General features: G+C 55.7%; 5 protein-coding genes across 5 annotated transcripts; all 5 read right to left on the bottom strand.

Annotated features, from left to right (window-relative positions):
* Positions 1 to 180: 180 nt before the first annotated feature.
* Positions 181 to 4,648, bottom strand: LOC148222024 (protocadherin beta-15-like). Its single transcript, XM_088174035.1, has 2 exons — positions 4,642 to 4,648; positions 181 to 4,484 (listed from the first exon to the last, which is right to left on the bottom strand). The coding sequence occupies exons 1-2, from the start codon at positions 4,646 to 4,648 to the stop codon at positions 1,534 to 1,536; spliced, it is 2,958 nt and encodes a 985-aa protein (XP_088030161.1). The 3' UTR covers positions 181 to 1,533.
* Positions 4,649 to 4,758: 110 nt separating this feature from the next.
* On the bottom strand, positions 4,759 to 8,493 carry LOC148222023 (protocadherin beta-15-like). Its single transcript, XM_088173891.1, has one exon. It carries the CDS (start codon positions 8,491 to 8,493, stop codon positions 6,046 to 6,048), a length of 2,448 nt encoding a protein of 815 aa, XP_088030017.1. The 3' UTR covers positions 4,759 to 6,045.
* Positions 8,494 to 9,293: 800 nt separating this feature from the next.
* Positions 9,294 to 13,329, bottom strand: LOC148222022 (protocadherin beta-15-like). Its single transcript, XM_088173890.1, has one exon. It carries the CDS (start codon positions 13,014 to 13,016, stop codon positions 10,569 to 10,571), a length of 2,448 nt encoding a protein of 815 aa, XP_088030016.1. The 5' UTR covers positions 13,017 to 13,329; the 3' UTR covers positions 9,294 to 10,568.
* Positions 13,330 to 13,827: 498 nt separating this feature from the next.
* Positions 13,828 to 18,305, bottom strand: LOC148222021 (protocadherin beta-15-like). The gene is made up of 2 exons (XM_088174034.1): positions 18,280 to 18,305; positions 13,828 to 18,134 (listed from the first exon to the last, which is right to left on the bottom strand). Exons 1-2 carry the CDS (start codon positions 18,303 to 18,305, stop codon positions 15,161 to 15,163), a joined length of 3,000 nt encoding a protein of 999 aa, XP_088030160.1. The 3' UTR covers positions 13,828 to 15,160.
* A 72-nt stretch (positions 18,306 to 18,377) lies between these two features.
* LOC148222020 (protocadherin beta-15-like) lies at positions 18,378 to 22,408 on the bottom strand. The gene has a single exon (XM_088173888.1). It carries the CDS (start codon positions 22,134 to 22,136, stop codon positions 19,689 to 19,691), a length of 2,448 nt encoding a protein of 815 aa, XP_088030014.1. The 5' UTR covers positions 22,137 to 22,408; the 3' UTR covers positions 18,378 to 19,688.
* Between the last annotated feature and the right edge of the window lie 549 nt (positions 22,409 to 22,957).

Genomic DNA, 22,957 nt, shown 5'->3' with positions numbered 1-22,957 from the left:
AAGGGATCGGTCGATCGTGCCAGCACGGGCATGCAATGTACACTCCACTGACTGCGTATCCCCACTGAGGAACTGAACGCACCAACATTGTTTCGGACAAGGAGCACAATGAGAAAGTACCTCGCAGAATTTAGTAATATCTTGACAGGACTTTCCTAGAAAGAAACTCTCTACAAAGAATTCTATCTCCACGAAGTATTTACGGTGATCTCTTTATTTCTGTTCTGCATATAAGTTCAATATCTGAAGCCAGACTTACACCAGTTTACAAATTTAAACTGTATAACTTCACAACAAAAGAGCGTCCGGCAGTCTTTCCGAGTATTTCATGCATCACAGACATCATTCAAAGAACCAGTTATTATAGATAGGGTGGCACTCGTTCTCTAGAGGATCCAGCCAAATAATGCTAAGTGCAGTTCAGAGGGTAGAAGGAGAGGGGGAACAATTGGAAGCCAAATGCTCTAACACAAATAGAGATAATCATATAGGGTCAGCTTTCTACTTCCAACAAGAAAAAGCTACAATCTCAAGAAACATTGAGGAAACAAAACTCAAAGTCCGTTTTTCAAATTCTTCTTGATTCTAAATCCAGAAAATTATCTTTGAAAGACATGCGGCATTTCATGCACACAACACGTTGCCTAAGTTTTCATGGCTCTCTACAATTACAGCCAATCCTAACATATCTGCTGCTGCTGCTCTATTTCCAAGACAATTCGAGGGGGACAGAACATCAAACGCACAGATATTCAAAGGAAAGATTTTGTTGTGTGCTTTTTCCTGCTCCTCTCTGACTGAAAGAAGATGAGATGTCGGGACTGATAGGGTGAAAATAACCTTTGACTCTGCAGAGCTGGAATTTCCGGCATTGCAATGACTGGATGGCACAACTCACTGTTTAATTGGGAAAAGTATTGAAGCATCTGCAGATGCAAAAGAGTCCTTCAGACAGACATAATGAGAAAAACAATAGCGTAGAGAGCCCACCTCTCTCAGACAGAGACATCCAGAACCGCTAAACAACCCTAAAAAACCCCAGCCAACCAACCAAACAAGAAAACCAAAAACAAAGAAAAAACCTGTGTTCTAAGAGGACACCGAGACAGAGTATTCTGAATTAACTTGCTTTACTGGGAAAGATGGGGAAAAAAAGGTTTGGGCAATTATAGCAGGTGTAAGATTTATCTGTAAACTGTCCCATTGATCTTGAACAATGAATAAGGAATCCAAGATCTGGTCTGAGAGCAAGAGAGACGATATCAAAGCCAGGATTCTCTCACTTAATGTTATCAGAAATGGCAGTGACAGAGGTAAAATAGACTATAATCGGAGGGAGAGAATGGCACCACTTTTACTTCCTTAGGAGAGGTTTTATAGAGAAAGCCAAATTTTGCTCTGACATGGAATTACCAGGAAATTTGCCATGCAAATTTGAAACACGTATTTTCTCTGGAGGAACGATTGACACAGGCTGCACAATCCACCTCTCCTCCCAGGATCATTGATGCCTCAGGCTATGCAGACCCTGTGCTAGTTAAAGGAAAGAGCGTTGAACCGTCCTGCAGAGACAGTCCCAGCATTGTCTGGCGCCGTGTCCTCTGTGCTGACAGGGACACAGGGGAAATCGTGATCCTGTTCCTCATCGGGGCCCCGGGCCGTGGCGCAGCGCTGTGGCGGCAGGCTGGGCACGATGGGCTTGAGGAATTGGAAGTCGCTGTTGCCCGAGCCCGTGGTGAGGCTGATCTCGTAGCAATAGGCGCGGGGCAGGGTCCCTGCGGCGGCTGCATCGGTCAGGCCGCTCTGCAAGTTGTCGGCCCCATAAAGCACATGGGCAGCCTTCAGCTCCTTGCTCTTGCACACCTTGCGAGCCACGAAGACGGCGGCCGAGATGAGGAAGAGGAGCGACACACAGACCAAGGCGATGATTAAATAGGTTGTCAGCGAGTCGCCCTGCTCGTCTGAGGGCGGGCTGCCGTGCGGGAGGCGCACGTCGGAGAAGTCCTTGAGCAGGAGCGCGCTCAGAGCTGCGGTGGCTGAGAGCGGGGGCTTGCCGTTGTCTCGGACGAGGACAAGGAGCTTGTGCTTCACGCTGTCCCTGTCTGTCACCGGCCTCTTGAGCCGCACCTCGCCGCTTTGGAGAGCCACGGTGAAGAGGCCGGGCTCGGTGGCCCTGAGCAGGTGGTACGAGAGCCAGGAGTTCTGTCCGGAGTCGGCATCGACGGCCACCACTTTGGTGATGAGGTAGCCCGCCTCAGCCGCCACGGGCACGAGCTCGCTGGACGCTGGGCCGCTGTCGTGGGCCGGGTAGAGCACGAGCGGGGCATTGTCATTCTCGTCGAGCACCACGAGGCGCACGGTGACGTTGGCTCTGAGCGGAGGAGAGCCCGCGTCAGAGGCACTGACCGTCACCTCGGTCTGCCTCAAGCGCTCGTAGTCCAGCGGCCGCAGCACAAACACGTGTCCGTTCTCCGAGTTCACCGACATGCACGAGCACGAGGGCCGCTCTGCCGCTGCCACTGGCGCCAGGGAATAGGTCACCTTGGCGTTGAGCCCCACGTCAGCATCTGCGGCGCTCACGGCTCCCACGAACACCGTGGGCGCGTTGTTCTCGCGCACGTACATGGTGTAGGACGTCTGGTTGAAGACGGGCGCGTTGTCGTTGACATCCGAGATGTCCACGGTGAAGGTGTGCGTGGCCGTGAGAGGAGGCGAGCCCGCGTCTGCTGCTGTGACGCTGAGCACGTAGCGAGCCGTGTGCTCGCGGTCCAGCGCGCTCACTGTCACCAGCTCATAGTAATTCTTATAGGCTGGCCGCAGGGAGAAGAAGAGCTGATCGTCGAGGGCACAGGACACCTTCCCGTTGGCACCCGAATCGCGGTCCCTGACCGAGAACAGGGCAACCACGGTGCCGGGCACTGTGTTCTCGGGGAGGGGACTGCTGAAGGAACTGACCGCCAGCTCGGGGGCGTTGTCATTCACATCCACCACTTCCACCAACACTTTGCAGATTGCTGAGAGCCCTCCACCATCTCTGGCCCTCACAGTGAGCTCGTGAGTGTCTGCTTCCTCAAAGTCCAGCGGTTTTGTGATTTTAATTTCACCAGTTCTGGGATCAATCATAAATGCTGAGTCGCTCTGTCCCACTACCTGGCTGAGTTCAAATGAAATCTCCCCGTTAACACCTGCATCCTGATCAGTAGCCAGCACAGTCAGAACCACAGTGCTTGTTGGCATATTCTCCAGGACCTTCCCGATATAACGCTCTTGCGTGAATATGGGAGCATTGTCATTTACATCTAGAATAATAATAGAGATCTCGATGGCTCCAATCCTGGGAGGAGAGCCACCGTCTTCAGCAATAACACTGAAACTCATCTCTGCCTGCTGCTCTCTGTCTAGCAGCTTTTCCAAAATAAGTTCAAGATATTTGTCACCATTACTCCGAGACCCATAGGATAGACTGAAATACTTGCTCTTGGGAGAGATGCTGTACGCCTGGACTGTGTTGCTGCCAATATCGAGATCGCGAGCCACCTCCAGTGGGAAACGAGATCCCGGGTCGCTCCTTTCCACAATCTTAAATGTGACTCGGTCCTCGGGGAACACAGGCGAATGGTCATTGATGTCCTCCACAACTACCTCGACCCGAAAGAACTGGAGGGGGTCGGAGAGCAGCAGCTCGAAGGGGAGCATGCAGGTGTCGGAGTGGGCGCACAGTTCCTCCCGGTCGAGCCTCCCCGCCACGAGGAGCCGCCCGGAGCCGCGGTCTAAGCGCAAATGCTGGCGGCCGTCCTCCGAGAGCAGGCGGGCGCGGCGAGCCGAGAGCTGCGGCGGCGTCAGCCCCGCGTCCTCGGCCAGCTTGCCTACCAGGGAGCCGCTTTCCGCCTCCTCGGCTACGGAGTAGCGGATGGGCTCGGCGCGAGCGTGCGGCAGCGACAGGAAAGCAGAGAGACAAAGCACTTGCCTTGCGATCGCCATGGCGCGGCGGCGGCGGCCGGGCTCGGTCTCGGGGATGTGGCTGTCGATTGTCCGCGGCAAGCGGCGAAGTGGGGGACGGGCGCCTTCCCTCGCTGGGTGAGATTCGTCCGGCGGTCCGGCATGGAGCCGGGGTGTTCCGGCAGCGGGTGACACGGAGCAGCGCCCGCCGGCGCAGCCGCTGTTACTTCCACCGGGCTCGGCTCTGCTGGTCCGGGCTGCGCTGCGCTGAGCTGGGCTGGTCTGTGCCGGGCTGCCTGGGTTGTGCTGGCCTGATTTTTGCTGGACTGGGCTGGGTTTTGCTGGGCTGGGTTTAGCTGGGCTGGGCTGCTCCGGGCTCGGCCGCCTCCGCTGCCGCAGCCGCTCGGCGCCGCCTTGGCCGACGGCACCACCCAGCGGTGCGCGCTGGGACTGCACCCGCCGCCGCCCGCAGCCCGCGCTGCCGCTCGCCCCGGCCCGCGATTCCAAACCTTTCGACACACCCGGCCGCAGAGACCGAACGCGGCCTTTCCAAGACCCTTATAAAGTCCATGCTCAACCCACAACGAACAAGCCACGTTTCCTGTCAGATCATACCGCACAGGGACAGGGCGATGGTGACAGCCCTGGCATGCCAATGAACACTCTCCCGGCTGCAGCTCCACCCTCAGAAGCTGTACACACCCAACATTGCTTCTGTTAAAGGATATTGTGAGAAAAATACTCGAAGAATTTTGAAAATATTGGAGGACCTTTCTTGCAAAGAAAACCTCCACAGAAAAGACATTTTTCTCCACAAAATCAATTACTGTACTCCTTTATTGCAATCCTACATATCCTTTCAATTTTCCGTCTTATAGTTATACGAATCTACAATTTTAAACTCTATAAATTCAGCACAATACAGCGTGAGTGCTTCTTTCCCAATATTCCATGCATCACAGACATTACTCAAACAAGCCATTAATATACACGAGGTGGCAGTCCTTGTCTACACGAACCAGCCAAATAATCCGCATTACACTACACAGGGTAAAAGAAAAAAGGGTCCCAATGGGATAGCAAACGCTCGAATACAAATAGAGAAAGTCCTGTAGGGACAGCTCTCTAGTCCCAACAAGAAGCCACAGAATTCTGAAACAAAAATGAGGAAACAAAACTCAATGTCCGTTTTTCAAGTTCTTCTTGATTCAAACTCCAGAAAATTATCTTTGAGGGACATGTGGCATTTTCATGCACACAAAGACAATGAATACGTTTTCATATCTCAGCAGAATTACAGCCTACCCTAAGAGAGCTGCTGCTGTATTTCGAAGACAGTCCCGGGGAACAGAACATCAAACCCACATAGAGTCTAAAGGAAGATTTTTTGTGTGTGCATTTTCCTGCTCCTCTCTGCCTGGAAGAAGATGAGACTCCTATACTCATATTGTGAATACAGCCTTTAACTCTGAAGAGCTGGAATTGTCAGTATTGCAATGGCTGGATGGGATAAATTCACTGTTTCATTGTGCAGAAGTAGTGAAGCATCTGCAGATGCACAATGGCCGTACAATGAGTCAGACTGAGAAGGAAATGGAACACACAGAGCCCACCCATCTCAGATAGAGACATGCAGAAAAGAAAAGAAACTCATAAAGACAAAGCCTTGTCCTAACAGAACATCGTAACACAGTATTCAGAACTTACTTGCTTAACTGAGATGGAAAAAAGGGCTTTCGACAATTCCAGCAAGTGTGAGATTTGTCTACCCAATAGATCCATTGATCTATAAGAAAGAATAAGGATTGTGTGGTCTGACAGCCAGAGACCCAAGAGCAAAGCTGGGAGTGCATTGCTGAAGCCGATTAGAAATGGCTGTGACAAAGGCAAAAAACTCCATTATCTAGAGGACAGAAAATCGGTATCTCTTCTTCCTTTTGAGTGTTTTTGGAGTGAAAGACAAATTCTACTCTGACTTTGAATTTGCAGGAAATTTGCCATGCCAATTGGGAACATATTTTCTCTAGGAGGAACCATTGCCACAGAGTGCAGCCGGGATCCCCTCCTCTAATGAGCATTGAAGCCTCTGTGTCTGCAGACCCTGTGCTAGTTAAAGGAAAGAGCGTTGAAGTGTCCCGCAGAGACAGTCCCAGCATTGTCTGGCGCCGTGTCCTCTGCGCTGACAGGGACACAGGGGAAATCGTGATCCTGTTCCTCATCGGGGCCCCGGGCCGTGGCGCAGCGCTGTGGCGGCAGGCTGGGCACGATGGGCTTGAGGAATTGGAAGTCGCTGTTGCCCGAGCCCGTGGTGAGGCTGATCTCGTAGCAATAGGCGCGGGGCAGGGTCCCTGCAGCGGCTGCATCGGCCAGGCCGCTCTGCAAGTTGTCGGCCCCATAAAGCACATGGGCAGCCTTCAGCTCCTTGCTCTTGCACACCTTGCGAACCACGAAGACGGCGGCCGAGATGAGGAAGAGGAGCGACACACAGACCAAGGCGATGATTAAATAGGTTGTCAGCGAGTCGCCCTGCTCGTCTGAGGGCGGGCTGCCGTGCGGGAGGCGCACGTCGGAGAAGTCCTTGAGCAGGAGCGCGCTCAGAGCTGCGGTGGCTGAGAGCGGGGGCTTGCCGTTGTCTCGGACGAGGACAAGGAGCTTGTGCTTCACGCTGTCCCTGTCTGTCACCGGCCTCTTGAGCCGCACCTCGCCGCTTTGGAGAGCCACGGTGAAGAGGCCGGGCTCGGTGGCCCTGAGCAGGTGGTACGAGAGCCAGGAGTTCTGTCCGGAGTCGGCATCGACGGCCACCACTTTGGTGATGAGGTAGCCCGCCTCAGCCGCCACGGGCACGAGCTCGCTGGACGCTGGGCCGCTGTCGTGGGCCGGGTAGAGCACGAGCGGGGCATTGTCATTCTCGTCGAGCACCACGAGGCGCACGGTGACGTTGGCTCTGAGCGGAGGAGAGCCCGCGTCAGAGGCACTGACCGTCACCTCGGTCTGCCTCAAGCGCTCGTAGTCCAGCGGCCGCAGCACAAACACGTGTCCGTTCTCCGAGTTCACCGACATGCACGAGCACGAGGGCCGCTCTGCCGCTGCCACTGGCGCCAGGGAATAGGTCACCTTGGCGTTGAGCCCCACGTCAGCATCTGCGGCGCTCACGGCTCCCACGAACACCGTGGGCGCGTTGTTCTCGCGCACGTACATGGTGTAGGACGTCTGGTTGAAGACGGGCGCGTTGTCGTTGACATCCGAGATGTCCACGGTGAAGGTGTGCGTGGCCGTGAGAGGAGGCGAGCCCGCGTCTGCTGCTGTGACGCTGAGCACGTAGCGAGCCGTGTGCTCGCGGTCCAGCGCGCTCACTGTCACCAGCTCATAGTAATTCTTATAGGCTGGCCGCAGGGAGAAGAAGAGCTGATCGTCGAGGGCACAGGACACCTTCCCGTTGGCACCCGAATCGCGGTCCCTGACCGAGAACAGGGCAACCACGGTGCCGGGCACTGTGTTCTCGGGGAGGGGACTGCTGAAGGAACTGACCGCCAGCTCGGGGGCGTTGTCATTCACATCCACCACCTCCACCAACACTTTGCAGATTGCTGAGAGCCCCCCACCATCTCTAGCCCTCACAATGAGCTCGTGACTGTCTACTTCTTCGAAGTCTAGAGGTTTTGAGAGTTTAATTTCACCAGTTCTGGGATCAATCACAAATGCTGACTCACTCAATCCCTCTGCTTCACTGAGTTCATAGGAAATGTCCCCGTTAACTCCAGCATCCAGATCAGTTGCCAGCACACTCAGAACCACAGAGCCTTCTGGCATGTTCTCCAGAACCTTCCCTATGTAGTCTTCCTGTGTGAAGGTTGGAGCATTGTCATTTGCATCTAGAATGACAATTTTAACTTGGCTGCTACCACTCCTGGGAGGAGAGCCCCCATCTACAGCAATGAGACTAAAACTCATCTCTGCCTCCTTCTCCCTATCTAATGGCTTTTCCAACATCAGTTCGAGATACTTCTTCCCTGTAATCCGACTTCCATAGGAGACACTGAAATACTCGTTCTCGGGAGAGATGCTGTAAGTCTGGACGGTGTTGCTGCCAATATCGAGATCCCGAGCCCCATTCAGCAGGAAACGAGAGCCTAGCTCGCTCGTTTCCGGGATGTCAAAAGTGACTCGTTTCTCCGGGAACACCGGCGAATGGTCATTGATGTCCTCCAGAGTCACTTCGACCCGAAAGAACTGGAGGGGGTCGGAGAGCAGCAGCTCGAAGGGGAGCATGCAGGTGTCGGAGTGGGCGCACAGCTCCTCCCGGTCGAGCCTCCCCGCCACGAGGAGCCGCCCGGAGCCGCGGTCTAAGCGCAAATGCTGGCGGCCGTCCTCCGAGAGCAGGCGGGCGCGGCGAGCCGAGAGCTGCGGCGGCGTCAGCCCCGCGTCCTCGGCCAGCTTGCCTACCAGGGAGCCGCTTTCCGCCTCCTCGGCTACGGAGTAGCGGATGGGCTCGGCGCGAGCGTGCGGCAGCGACAGGAAAGCAGAGAGACAAAGCACTTGCCTTGCGATCGCCATGGCGCGGCGGCGGCGGCGGCGGCGGCGGCGGCCGGGCTCGGTCTCGGGGATGTGGCTGTCGATTGTCCGCGGCAAGCGGCGAAGTGGGGGACGGGCACCTTCCCTCTCTCGGTGAGATTAGGCCGGCTGATAGTAACAGAGCCGGGGTGTGCCAGCAGCGGGTGATACGGGGCAGCGCTCGCCGGCGCAGCCGCTGTTACCTCCACCCGACTCGGCTGGGCTGGTCCGGGCTGAGCTGCGCTGTGCTGTGCTGGGATGTGCTGTGCCGGGTTGCCTGAGCTATGCTGGGCTGGGTTTAGCTGTGCTGGGCTGGGTTTAGCAGGGCTGGGCTGGGTTTAGCTGGGCTGGGCTGCTCCGGGCTCGGCCGCCTCCGCTGCCGCAGCCGCTCGGCGCCGCCTTGGCCGACGGCACCACCCAGCGGTGCGCGCTGGGACTGCACCCGCCGCCGCCCGCAGCCCGCGCTGCCGCTCGCCCCGGCCCGCGATTCCAAACATTTTGACACACCCGGCTGCAAAACCCGAACGCCGCCTTTCCCAGTCCAATATAAAGTCCAGGATCAACCCTCAACGACCTAGCCACGTTGGTTGTCACGACAAACCGCACAGGTATCGGGTGATGGCTACAGGCCTGGCATGGCAATGAACACTCTCCCGACTGCATCTCCAAACTCAGGAGCTGTACCCATCTAACATTGTGTCTAACAAGGTTCCCAGAGAGAAAGGAACGCGCAAATTTTGGAAAAGTCTTACCAGAACTTTCCCGGAATGACCTTCTGTATAAAGAATTCGATCACCAAAATGGGAATTAGAGTGTTCTCTTTATTTCAGCCTAACACATTCTCTCGTTTCTATACCCAGAGGTATATCAATTTACAACGTTAATCTACACAACAGAACGTTAGTGAGGCTTTCCGAATATTTCGTGCATCACATACAGCATTTAAACAACCCGTCAGTATAGATGGGGCGGCAGCCCTTTTCTAGGGAAACAGGCAATACAGTGCTCAAACACAGTTCTGAAAGCAGGAGAAAGGGCAAAACAGAGACTGCAAATGCTCAAGCAGAAATGGAGAAAGTCATAGGAGGAGAGCTTTCTCATCCCAATAAGAAAACATTGAATTCTGAAACAAGATTGAGGAAAGAAAGCTCGCAGCGATGTTTTCTAGTTCTTCTTGATTCTAAATCCACAAAATTATTTTGGATGAAAAGGTGGAATTTTCATTCACACAAAGATAATGAATAAGTTTTCATGACTCTCGACAGTTATAGCCTATCCTCACAGTTCCTATGCCCCTATATATCCAAGCCAATCTGAGGGGGATAGATCACCAAAGCCAAAAATACACACCAAGGGAAAATTTTGTTTTAACTTTGCTACTCTACTCTGCCTGAAAGAAGATGAAACCCCTGTACTCATAAGGTCAAACTAGCCTTTGGCTCTGCGGAGATGGAATTGCCGGCATTGCAATTTTGGCTGGGCAGAAGTAGTGAAGCATCTGCAGATGCACAAGGGCAGTAGAGACAGACATACTTAGAAGGAAATGTGACACACAGAGCCCACCCATCTCAGACAGAAACATCCAGAGACTCCTCCACACCACCCCCCCCAAAAACAACCATTCCAAACCAAAAAGGCGTGTGGCAACAGGGCATCGTGACAGAATATTCAGAACTAACTTGATTTACTGAGCTTTGAAACATGGCTTTCGACAATTTCAACAAGTGTGAGAAGTATCTATAAAATTGTCCAATTGATCATAATCAAAGAATAAGGATTCTGAAGTCGGGTCTGGCAGCAAGACACACAAGAGGAAAGCTGGGAGTATATCACTTAAGGTAATTAGAAATGGCTGTGACAAAGGTAAAAGAGACTATTGTCTGAGGGATAGAATCTGAGTACCTTTCCTTCCTTATTAATGTTTTTGTAGTGGAAGACAAATTTACTTTGGGAATTTGAAGGAAATTTGCTATGCCAAATGAAAACACAGGTTTTCTCTGGAAGAACCTTTGCCACATGCTGCAGTCTGGATCCTCTCTTCCCTCGGGCCGTGAAACCTCTGTTGGTGCAGACCAGTGCTAGTTAAAGGAAAGAGGATTGAACTGTCCCGCAGAGACAGTCCCAGCATTGTCGGGCGCCGTGTCCTCTGTGCTGACAGGGACACAGGGGAAATTGTGATCCTGTTCCTCATCGGGGCCCCGGGCCGTGGCGCAGCGCTGTGGCGGCAGGCTGGGCACGATGGGCTTGAGGAATTGGAAGTCGCTGTTGCCCGAGCCCGTGGTGAGGCTGATCTCGTAGCAATAGGCGCGGGGCAGGGTCCCTGCGGCGGCTGCATCGGCCAGGCCGCTCTGCAAGTTGTCGGCCCCATAAAGCACATGGGCAGCCTTCAGCTCCTTGCTCTTGCACACCTTGCGAGCCACGAAGACGGCGGCCGAGATGAGGAAGAGGAGCGACACACAGACCAAGGCGATGATTAAATAGGTTGTCAGCGAGTCGCCCTGCTCGTCTGAGGGCGGGCTGCCGTGCGGGAGGCGCACGTCGGAGAAGTCCTTGAGCAGGAGCGCGCTCAGAGCTGCGGTGGCTGAGAGCGGGGGCTTGCCGTTGTCTCGGACGAGGACAAGGAGCTTGTGCTTCACGCTGTCCCTGTCTGTCACCGGCCTCTTGAGCCGCACCTCGCCGCTTTGGAGAGCCACGGTGAAGAGGCCGGGCTCGGTGGCCCTGAGCAGGTGGTACGAGAGCCAGGAGTTCTGTCCGGAGTCGGCATCGACGGCCACCACTTTGGTGATGAGGTAGCCCGCCTCAGCCGCCACGGGCACGAGCTCGCTGGACGCTGGGCCGCTGTCGTGGGCCGGGTAGAGCACGAGCGGGGCATTGTCATTCTCGTCGAGCACCACGAGGCGCACGGTGACGTTGGCTCTGAGCGGAGGAGAGCCCGCGTCAGAGGCACTGACCGTCACCTCGGTCTGCCTCAAGCGCTCGTAGTCCAGCGGCCGCAGCACAAACACGTGTCCGTTCTCCGAGTTCACCGACATGCACGAGCACGAGGGCCGCTCTGCCGCTGCCACTGGCGCCAGGGAATAGGTCACCTTGGCGTTGAGCCCCACGTCAGCATCTGCGGCGCTCACGGCTCCCACGAACACCGTGGGCGCGTTGTTCTCGCGCACGTACATGGTGTAGGACGTCTGGTTGAAGACGGGCGCGTTGTCGTTGACATCCGAGATGTCCACGGTGAAGGTGTGCGTGGCCGTGAGAGGAGGCGAGCCCGCGTCTGCTGCTGTGACGCTGAGCACGTAGCGAGCCGTGTGCTCGCGGTCCAGCGCGCTCACTGTCACCAGCTCATAGTAATTCTTATAGGCTGGCCGCAGGGAGAAGAAGAGCTGATCGTCGAGGGCACAGGACACCTTCCCGTTGGCACCCGAATCGCGGTCCCTGACCGAGAACAGGGCAACCACGGTGCCGGGCACTGTGTTCTCGGGGAGGGGACTGCTGAAGGAACTGACCGCCAGCTCGGGGGCGTTGTCATTCACATCCACCACCTCCACCAACACTTTACAGATTGCTGAGAGGCCCCCACCGTCCCTGGCTTTCACACTGAGCTCGTGAGTTTCCGCTGCTTCAAAGTCGAGAGGCTTAGTGAGTTTAATTTCACCAGTTCTGGGATCAATCACAAATGCTGAATCTCTCTGTACCTTAGCCTGGCTGAGTTGATACGTGATATTCCCGTTAACTCCAGCATCCTGATCAGTTGCCAGCACGGTCAGAACCACCGAACCTTCTGACATGTTCTCTAAAACCTTTGCAGTATACACGTCTTGCGTGAAGGTTGGAGCATTGTCATTTACATCTAGAATGAATATTTCCACTTCGGTGCTACCACTCCTGGGAGGAGAGCCCCCGTCTACAGCAATAACACTGAAACTCATCTCTGCCTCCTTCTCTCTGTCTAGCGGCTTTTCCAAGACCAGTTCAAGATACTTCTTGCCTGTAATACGAGTCCCGTAGGAGACACTAAAATACTGGTTCTTAGGAAAGATGCTGTATGCCTGGATAGTGTTACTGCCAATATCGAGATCCCGAGCCGTCTCTATCGGGTAACGAGAATCTGGCTCGCTTAGCTCCGGAATCGTAAAAGTAACTCTTTCCTCCGGGAAAGTAGGCGAATGGTCATTGATATCCTCTACCGCTACCTCGACCCGAAAGAACTGCAGGGGGTCGGAGAGCAGCAGCTCGAAGGGGAGCATGCAGGTGTCGGAGTGGGCGCACAGCTCCTCCCGGTCGAGCCTCCCCGCCACGAGGAGCCGCCCGGAGCCGCGGTCTAAGCGCAAATGCTGGCGGCCGTCCTCCGAGAGCAGGCGGGCGCGGCGAGCCGAGAGCTGCGGCGGCGTCAGCCCCGCGTCCTCGGCCAGCTTGCCTACCAGGGAGCCGCTTTCCGCCTCCTCGGCTACGGAGTAGCGGATGGGCTCGGCGCGAGCGTGCGGCAGCGACAGGAAAGCAGAGAGACAAAGCACTTGCCTTGCGATCGCCATGGCGCGGCGGCGGCGGCGGCGGCGGCGGCCGGGCTCGGTCTCGGGGATGTAGCTGTCGATTGTTCGCGGCAAGCGGCGAAGTGGGGGACGGGCGCCTTCCCTCGCTGGGTGAGATTCCGCGGCTGACTCGGAATGGAGCCGGGGTGTGCCGGCAGCGGGTGACACGGGGCAGCGCTCGCCGGCACAGCCGCTGTTACCTCCACCCGGCTCTGTTCTGCTGGTCCGTGCTATGTTATGCTGGGCTGGGCTGCGGTGTGTCTGGCTGGGTTTTCCTGGGCTGGGCTGGGTTGTGCTGGGCTGGGCTGGGTTTAGCTGGGCTGGGCTGGGTTGTGCTGGGCTGGGCTGGGTTTAGCTGGGCTGGGCTGCTCCGGGCTCGGCCGCCTCCGCTGCCGCAGCCGCTCGGCGCCGCCTTGGCCGACGGCACCACCCAGCGGTGCGCGCTGGGACTGCACCCGCCGCCGCCCGCAGCCCGCGCTGCCGCTCGCCCCGGCCCGCGATTCCAAACCTTTCGACACACCCGGCCGCAGAGACCGAACGCGGCCTTTCCCAGACCCTTATAAAGCCCTGGCTGAACCCACAGGTAAAAAGCCGCGTCGCTCACCAGAAATAACTGCAAAGGGATCGGATGATCGTACCACCACGCGCATTCAGTGAACACTCCACTGGCTGCATATCCCTGCTCAGGAACTGTACCCATCAGCATTGCTTCGTAGAAGGAGCACAATGAGAAATTACCTCGCAAAATTTAGTAATATATTGACGGGACTATCCCGGAAAGAAACTCTCTACCAAAAATTCTATCTCCAATAAGTATTTAAGGTGATCTCTTTATTTCTGTTCTGCATATATGTTCAATATCTAAACCCAGACCAGTTTACAAATTTAAACTGTATAACTTCACAACAAAAGAGCGTCCGGCAGTCTTTCCGAGTATTTCATGCATCACAGACATCATTCACAGAACCAGTTATTATAGATGGGGTGGCACTCGTTCTCTAGAGGATCCAGCCAAATAATGCTAAGGGCAGTTCAGAGGGTAGAAGGAGAGGGGGAACAACGGGAAACCAAATGCTCTAATACAAATAGAGATAACCTGGTAGGGTCATCTTTCTACTTCCAACAAGAAAAAGCTACAATCTCAAAAAACAGTGAGGAAACAAAACTCAAAGTCCGTTTGTCAAATTCTTCTTGATTCTAAATCCACAAAATTATCTTTGAAGGACATGCGGCATTTCATGCACACAACACGTTGCCTAAGTTTTCATGGCTCTCTACAATTACAGCCAATCCTAACGTATCTGCTGCTGCTGCTGCTCTATTTCCAAGACAATTCGAGGGGGACAGAACATCAAACGCACAGATATTCAAAGGAAAGATTTTGTAGTGCTTTTTCCTGCTCCTCTCTACCTGGAAGAAGACGAAATGTTGGGACTGATAGGGTGAAAATAACCTTTGACTCTGCAGAGCTGGAATTGCCGGCATTGCAATGACTGGATTGGACAACTCACTGTTTAATTGGGAAAAGTATTGAAGCATCTGCAGATGCAAAAGGGTCCTTCAGACAGACATAATGAGAAAAACAATAACATAGAGAGCCCACCCCTCTCAGACACTGACATCCAGAACCCCTAAACAACCCTAAAAAACCCCAACGAACCAACCAAACAAGAAAACCAAAAACAAAGAAAAAACCTGTGTTCTAACAGGACACCGAGACAGAGTATTCTGAATTAACTTGCTTTACTGGGAAAGCTGGGGAAAAAAAAGGTTTGGGCAATTATAGCAGGTGTAAGATTTATCTGTAAACTGTCCCATTTATCTTGAACAATGAATAAGGATTCCAAGATCTGGTCTGAGAGCAAGAGAGACGATATCAAAGCCAGGATTATCTCACTTAACGTTATCAGAAATGGCAGAGACCGAGGTAAAATAGACTATAATCTGAGGGAGAGAATGGCACCACTTTTACTTCCTTAGGAGAGTTTTTATAGAGAAAGCCAAATTTTGCTCTGACATGGAATTACCAGGAAATTTGCCATGCAAATTTGAAACACGTATTTTCACTGGAGGAACCGTTGACACAGGCTGCACACTCCACCTCTCCTCCCACGAGCATTGATGCCTCAGGCTATGCAGACCCTGTGCTAGTTAAAGGAAAGAGCGTTGAAGTGTCCCGCAGAGACAGTCGCAGCATTGTCTGGCGCCGTGTCCTCTGTGCTGACAGGGACACAGGGGAAATCGTGATCCTGTTCCTCATCGGGGCCCCGGGCCGTGGCGCAGCGCTGTGGCGGCAGGCTGGGCACGATGGGCTTGAGGAATTGGAAGTCGCTGTTGCCCGAGCCCGTGGTGAGGCTGATCTCGTAGCAATAGGCGCGGGGCAGGGTCCCTGCGGCGGCTGCATCGGCCAGGCCGCTCTGCAAGTTGTCGGCCCCATAAAGCACATGGGCAGCCTTCAGCTCCTTGCTCTTGCACACCTTGCGAGCCACGAAGACGGCGGCCGAGATGAGGAAGAGGAGCGACACACAGACCAAGGCGATGATTAAATAGGTTGTCAGCGAGTCGCCCTGCTCGTCTGAGGGCGGGCTGCCGTGCGGGAGGCGCACGTCGGAGAAGTCCTTGAGCAGGAGCGCGCTCAGAGCTGCGGTGGCTGAGAGCGGGGGCTTGCCGTTGTCTCGGACGAGGACAAGGAGCTTGTGCTTCACGCTGTCCCTGTCTGTCACCGGCCTCTTGAGCCGCACCTCGCCGCTTTGGAGAGCCACGGTGAAGAGGCCGGGCTCGGTGGCCCTGAGCAGGTGGTACGAGAGCCAGGAGTTCTGTCCGGAGTCGGCATCGACGGCCACCACTTTGGTGATGAGGTAGCCCGCCTCAGCCGCCACGGGCACGAGCTCGCTGGACGCTGGGCCGCTGTCGTGGGCCGGGTAGAGCACGAGCGGGGCATTGTCATTCTCGTCGAGCACCACGAGGCGCACGGTGACGTTGGCTCTGAGCGGAGGAGAGCCCGCGTCAGAGGCACTGACCGTCACCTCGGTCTGCCTCAAGCGCTCGTAGTCCAGCGGCCGCAGCACAAACACGTGTCCGTTCTCCGAGTTCACCGACATGCACGAGCACGAGGGCCGCTCTGCCGCTGCCACTGGCGCCAGGGAATAGGTCACCTTGGCGTTGAGCCCCACGTCAGCATCTGCGGCGCTCACGGCTCCCACGAACACCGTGGGCGCGTTGTTCTCGCGCACGTACATGGTGTAGGACGTCTGGTTGAAGACGGGCGCGTTGTCGTTGACATCCGAGATGTCCACGGTGAAGGTGTGCGTGGCCGTGAGAGGAGGCGAGCCCGCGTCTGCTGCTGTGACGCTGAGCACGTAGCGAGCCGTGTGCTCGCGGTCCAGCGCGCTCACTGTCACCAGCTCATAGTAATTCTTATAGGCTGGCCGCAGGGAGAAGAAGAGCTGATCGTCGAGGGCACAGGACACCTTCCCGTTGGCACCCGAATCGCGGTCCCTGACCGAGAACAGGGCAACCACGGTGCCGGGCACTGTGTTCTCGGGGAGGGGACTGCTGAAGGAACTGACCGCCAGCTCGGGGGCGTTGTCATTCACATCCACCACCTCCACCAACACTTTGCAGATTGCTGAGAGCCCTCCACCGTCTGTAGCTCTCGCACTGAGCTCGTGAGTTTGTGCTGCCTCGTAGTCCAGAGGCTTTGTGATTTTGATTTCACCAGTTCTGGGATCAATCACAAATGCTGTGTCGCTTTGTTCGTCTGCCTGGCTCAGTTGATAGGTGATTTCCCCGTTAACTCCAGCATCCTGATCAGTTGCCAGCACCGTCAGAACCACAGAGCCTTCTGGCATGTTCTCTAAAACCCTTCCAATGTAAACGTCTTGTGTGAAGGTTGGAGCATTGTCATTTACATCTAGAATGAGAATTTTCACTTGGGAGGTACCACTCCTGGGTGGAGAGCCTCCATCTACAGCAATAACACTGAAACTCATCTCTGCCTCCTTCTCTCTGTCTAGCGGCTTTTCCAATACCAATTCCAAATACTTCTTGCCTGTAATCTGAGTTCCGTAGTAGACGCTAAAATACTCGCTGTGCGGAGAGATGCTGTATGCCTGGATGTTATTCCTGCCAATATCACGATCCCGAGCCACTTCCAGCGGGAAACGGGAGCCTGCCTCGCTGGTTTCAAGAATCTTAAAAGTGACTCGGTCCTCGGGGAAGACGGGAGAATAGTCATTAATGTCCTCCAGAGTCACTTCGATCCGAATGAACTGCAGGGGGTCGGAGAGCAGCAGCTCGAAGGGGAGCATGCAGGTGTCGGAGTGGGCGCACAGCTCCTCCCGGTCGAGCCTCCCCGCCACGAGGAGCCGCCCGGAGCCGCGGTCTAAGCGCAAATGCTGGCGGCCGTCCTCCGAGAGCAGGCGGGCGCGGCGAGCCGAGAGCTGCGGCGGCGTCAGCCCCGCGTCCTCGGCCAGCTTGCCTACCAGGGAGCCGCTTTCCGCCTCCTCGGCTACGGAGTAGCGGATGGGCTCGGCGCGAGCGTGCGGCAGCGACAGGAAAGCAGAGAGACAAAGCACTTGCCTTGCGATCGCCATGGCGCGGCGGCGGCGGCGGCGGCCGGGCTCGGTCTCGGGGATGTGGCGGGCGATTGCCCGCGGCAAGCGGCGAAGTGGGGGACGGGCGCCTTCCCTCTCTGGGTGAGATTCGGCCGGCGGTCCGGAATGGAGCCGGGGTGTGCCGGCGGCGGGTGACACGGGACAGCGCTCGGCGGCGCAGCCGCTGTTATCTCCACCGGGCTTGGCTGGGCTGGTCCGGTCTGCGCTGCACTGAGCTGGGCCGGTCTGTGCCGGGCTGCCTGGGTTGTGCTGGCCTGGGTTTTGCTGGGCTCTGTTTAGCAGGGCTGGGCTGGGTTTAGCTGGGCTGGGCTGCTCCGGGCTCGGCCGCCTCCGCTGCCGCAGCCGCTCGGCGCCGCCTTGGCCGACGGCACCACCCAGCGGTGCGCGCTGGGACTGCACCCGCCGCCGCCCGCAGCCCGCGCTGCCGCTCGCCCCGGCCCGCGATTCCAAACCTTTCGACACACCCGGCCGCAAAGACCGAATGCCGCCTTTCCTGCTTAAAGACCTGCTTAAAGCGGAGGCTCACCCACAACGACCAAGACGCATTGCCTTTCATGACAAACCGCACAGGCACCGGGCGATGGTGACAGCCCTGGCATGCCAAGGAACCCTATCCGGGCTGCAGCTCCACCCTCAGAAGCTGTACCCACCCGACATTGATTCTGTTAAGGGACATTGTTAGAAAAATTCTGGAAGAATTTTGAAAATAGTGGCGGAGCTTTCTAGGAAAGAACACTTCTACAAAGACTTTTGTCGTCAGAAAAGCAGTTAGGGAATTCCTTTATTGCAATCCTACATATCCTTTCAATTTTCCATCTTTTAGGTGTACGAATTTACAGTCTTAAACGCTATAAATTCAGCACAATACAGCGTGAGTGCTTCTTTCCCGATATTCCATGCATCACACACATTACTCAAACAAGCCATTAATATACACGAGGTGGCAGTCCTTGTCTACACGAACCAGCCAAATAATCCTCAGTACAATACACAGGGTAAAAGAAAAAAGGGTCATAATGGGATAGCAAACGCTCTAATACAAATAGAGAAAGCCCTGTAGGGACAGCTCCCTAGTCCCAACATGAAGCCACAGAATTCTGAAACAAAAATGAGGAAACAAAACTCAATGTCCGTTTATCAAGTTCTTCTTGATTCTAACTCCAGAAAATTATCTTTGAGGGACATGTGGCATTTTCATGCACACAAAGACAATGAATACCTTTTCATGACTCTGCACAATTTTAGCCGACCCTAAGAGAGCTACTCTTGTATTTCCAAGACAATCTGAGAGAGGCAGAACATCAAACCCACATAGAGTCTAAAGGAAGATTTTTTTTGTGTGCATTTTCCTGCTCCACTCTGCCTGGAAGAAGATGAGACTCCTGTACTCATAGTGTGAATAGAGCCTTTGACTCTGCAGAGCTGGAATTGTCAGTATTGCAATGGCTGGATGGGATAAATTCACTGTTTCACTGTGCAGAAGTAGTGAAGCATCTGCAGATGCACAAGGGCCGTACAATGAGTCAGACTGAGAAGGAAATGGAACACACAGAGCCCACCCATCTCAGATAGAGACATGCAGAAAAGAAAAGAAACCCATAAAGACAAAGCCTTGTCCTAACAGAACATCGTAACACAGTATTGAGAACTTACTTGCTTTACTGAGATGGAAAAAAAAGGGCTTTCGACAATTCCAGCAAGTGTGAGATTTGTCTACCCAATAGATCCATTGATCTATAAGAAAGAATAAGGATTCCAAAGTGTGGTCTGACAGCCAGAGACCCAAGAGCAAAGCTGGGAGTGCATTGCTGAAGCCGATCAGAAATGGCTGTGACAAAGGTAAACTACAAAATTGTCTAGGGGAGAGAAACTGAGCATCTTATTTTCCTTTTGAGTGTTTTTGGAGTGAAAGACAAATTTTGGTCTAACTTTGAACTTGCAGGAAATTTGCCATGCCAATTGGGAACATATTTTCTCTAGGAGGAACCATTGCCACAGAGTGCAGCCGGGATCCCCTCCTCCAATGAGCATTGATGCCTCAGGCTATGCAGACCCGGTGCTAGTTAAAGGAAAGAGCGTTGAACCGTCCCGCAGAGACAGTCCCAGCATTGTCTGGCGCCGTGTCCTCTGTGCTGACAGGGACACAGGGGAAATCGTGATCCTGTTCCTCATCGGGGCCCCGGGCCGTGGCGCAGCGCTGTGGCGGCAGGCTGGGCACGATGGGTTTGAGGAATTGGAAGTCGCTGTTGCCCGAGCCCGTGGTGAGGCTGATCTCGTAGCAATAGGCGCGGGGCAGGGTCCCTGCAGCGGCTGCATCGGCCAGGCCGCTCTGCAAGTTGTCGGCCCCATAAAGCACATGGGCAGCCTTCAGCTCCTTGCTCTTGCACACCTTGCGAGCCACGAAGACGGCGGCCGAGATGAGGAAGAGGAGCGACACACAGACCAAGGCGATGATTAAATAGGTTGTCAGCGAGTCGCCCTGCTCGTCTGAGGGCGGGCTGCCGTGCGGGAGGCGCACGTCGGAGAAGTCCTTGAGCAGGAGCGCGCTCAGAGCTGCGGTGGCTGAGAGTGGGGGCTTGCCGTTGTCTCGGACGAGGACAAGGAGCTTGTGCTTCACGCTGTCCCTGTCTGTCACCGGCCTCTTGAGCCGCACCTCGCCGCTTTGGAGAGCCACGGTGAAGAGGCCGGGCTCGGTGGCCCTGAGCAGGTGGTACGAGAGCCAGGAGTTCTGTCCGGAGTCGGCATCGACGGCCACCACTTTGGTGATGAGGTAGCCCGCCTCAGCCGCCACGGGCACGAGCTCGCTGGACGCTGGGCCGCTGTCGTGGGCCGGGTAGAGCACGAGCGGGGCATTGTCATTCTCGTCGAGCACCACGAGGCGCACGGTGACGTTGGCTCTGAGCGGAGGAGAGCCCGCGTCAGAGGCACTGACCGTCACCTCGGTCTGCCTCAAGCGCTCGTAGTCCAGCGGCCGCAGCACAAACACGTGTCCGTTCTCCGAGTTCACCGACATGCACGAGCACGAGGGCCGCTCTGCCGCTGCCACTGGCGCCAGGGAATAGGTCACCTTGGCGTTGAGCCCCACGTCAGCATCTGCGGCGCTCACGGCTCCCACGAACACCGTGGGCGCGTTGTTCTCGCGCACGTACATGGTGTAGGACGTCTGGTTGAAGACGGGCGCGTTGTCGTTGACATCCGAGATGTCCACGGTGAAGGTGTGCGTGGCCGTGAGAGGAGGCGAGCCCGCGTCTGCTGCTGTGACGCTGAGCACGTAGCGAGCCGTGTGCTCGCGGTCCAGCGCGCTCACTGTCACCAGCTCATAGTAATTCTTATAGGCTGGCCGCAGGGAGAAGAAGAGCTGATCGTCGAGGGCACAGGACACCTTCCCGTTGGCACCCGAATCGCGGTCCCTGACCGAGAACAGGGCAACCACGGTGCCGGGCACTGTGTTCTCGGGGAGGGGACTGCTGAAGGAACTGACCGCCAGCTCGGGGGCATTGTCATTCACATCCACCACCTCCACCAACACTTTGCAGATTGCTGAGAGCCCCCCACCATCTATGGCTCTCACACGGAGTTCATGATGCTCTGACTCCTCAAAGTCCAGAGTTTTTGTGAGTTTAATTTCACCAGTTCTGGGATCAATCATAAATGCTGAGTTGCTCTGTCCCACTGCCTGGCTGAGTTGATAGGAGACATCGCCGTTAACTCCTGCATCCTGATCAGTTGCCAGCACAGTCAGAATCACAGAGCCTTCTGGCATGTTCTCCATAACTTTTACACTGTATACCTGCTGTGTGAAGATTGGAGCATTGTCATTTGCATCTAGAATGAGAATGTGGACTTCGGTGCTGCCACTTCTTGGAGGAGAGCCCCCATCTTCAGCAATAACACTGAAACTCATCTCTGCCTGCTCCTCCCTATCCAGCGGCTTTTCCAAGACCAGTTCAACGTATTGGTCATCCTCACTACGACTTCCATAGGCGACACTAAAGTACTCGTTCCTAGGAAAGATGCTGTACGCCTGGATATTATTGCTGCCGGTATCGAGATCCCGAGCACCCTCAAGTGGGAAACGAGAGCCTGGCTCGCTCGTCTCAGGAATCTTAAAAGCGACACGTTCCTCGGGGAACACAGGCGAATGGTCATTGATGTCCTCTACAGCTAGCTCAACACGAAAGAACTGGAGGGGGTCGGAGAGCAGCAACTCGAAGGGGAGCATGCAGGTGTCGGAGTGGGCGCACAACTCCTCCCGGTCGAGCCTCCCCGCCACGAGGAGCCGCCCGGAGCCGCGGTCTAAGCGCAAATGCTGGCGGCCGTCCTCCGAGAGCAGGCGGGCGCGGCGAGCCGAGAGCTGCGGCGGCGTCAGCCCCGCGTCCTCGGCCAGCTTGCCTACCAGGGAGCCGCTTTCCGCCTCCTCGGCTACGGAGTAGCGGATGGGCTCGGCGCGAGCGTGCGGCAGCGACAGGAAAGCAGAGAGACAAAGCACTTGCCTTGCGATCGCCATGGCGCGGCGGCGGCCGGGCTCGGTCTCGGGGATGTGGCGGGCGATTGCCCGCGGCAAGCGGCGAAGTGGGGGACGGGCGCCTTCCCTCTCTGGGTGAGATTCGGCCGGCGGTCCGGAATGGAGCCGGGGTGTGCCGGCGGCGGGTGACACGGGGCAGCGCTTGCCGGCGTAGCCGCTGTTATCTCCACCCGGCTCAGATGGGCTGGTCCGAGTTGCGCTGAGCTGAGCTGTTCTGGACTGTGCCGGTATGCCTGAGCTGTTCCGTGCTAGGTTGTGCTGGGCTGTGCTGGGCTGGCTTTCGCTGTGCTGGGCTGGGTTTAGCTGGGCTGGGCTGTGTTTAGCTGGGCTGGGCTGGGTTTAGCTGGGCTGGGCTGCTCCGGGCTCGGCCGCCTCCGCTGCCGCAGCCGCTCGGCGCCGCCTTGGCCGACGGCACCACCCAGCGGTGCGCGCTGGGACTGCACCCGCCGCCGCCCGCAGCCCGCGCTGCCGCTCGCCCCGGCCCGCGATTCCAAACCTTTCGACACACCCGGCCGCAAAAACCGAAGGCCGCCTTTCCCACACCCTTATAACGCCCTGGCTGAGCCCACAGCTAAAAAGCCGCGTCGCTCACCAGAAATAACTGCAAAGGGATCGGTCGATCGTGCCACCACGCGTATTCAATGAACACTCCACTGACTGCATATCCCCACTGAGGAACTGTACGCACCAACATTGTTTCGGACAAGGAGCACAATGAGAAAGTACCTCGCAGAATTTAGTAATATATTGACAGGACTTTCCCAGAAAGAAACTCTCTACAAAGAATTCTATCTCCACGAAGT

This window comes from Sturnus vulgaris, chromosome 15 (genome assembly GCF_052056855.1).
Source record: "Sturnus vulgaris isolate bStuVul1 chromosome 15, bStuVul1.hap1, whole genome shotgun sequence".
NCBI classification, from domain to species: domain Eukaryota; kingdom Metazoa; phylum Chordata; class Aves; order Passeriformes; family Sturnidae; genus Sturnus; species Sturnus vulgaris.
Note: the sequence above shows the minus strand (reverse complement) of the source record. Positions and strands in the feature narration are given on the sequence as shown.

Excerpts from the sequence above, each read along its gene's own strand:
- LOC148222023 (XM_088173891.1), bottom strand. The coding sequence starts at position 8,493 with ATGGCGATCGCAAGGCAAGTGCTTTGTCTCTCTGCTTTCCTGTCGCTG.
- LOC148222022 (XM_088173890.1), bottom strand. The coding sequence starts at position 13,016 with ATGGCGATCGCAAGGCAAGTGCTTTGTCTCTCTGCTTTCCTGTCGCTG.
- LOC148222021 (XM_088174034.1), bottom strand. The coding sequence starts at position 18,305 with ATGTCCCTTAACAGAATCAATGTCGG. Across the intron at positions 18,135-18,279 it reads CTTAACAGAATCAATGTCGG|GTCTTTAAGCAGGAAAGGCG; the intron begins GTGGGTACAGCT and ends CGCTTTAAGCAG.
- LOC148222020 (XM_088173888.1), bottom strand. The coding sequence starts at position 22,136 with ATGGCGATCGCAAGGCAAGTGCTTTGTCTCTCTGCTTTCCTGTCGCTG.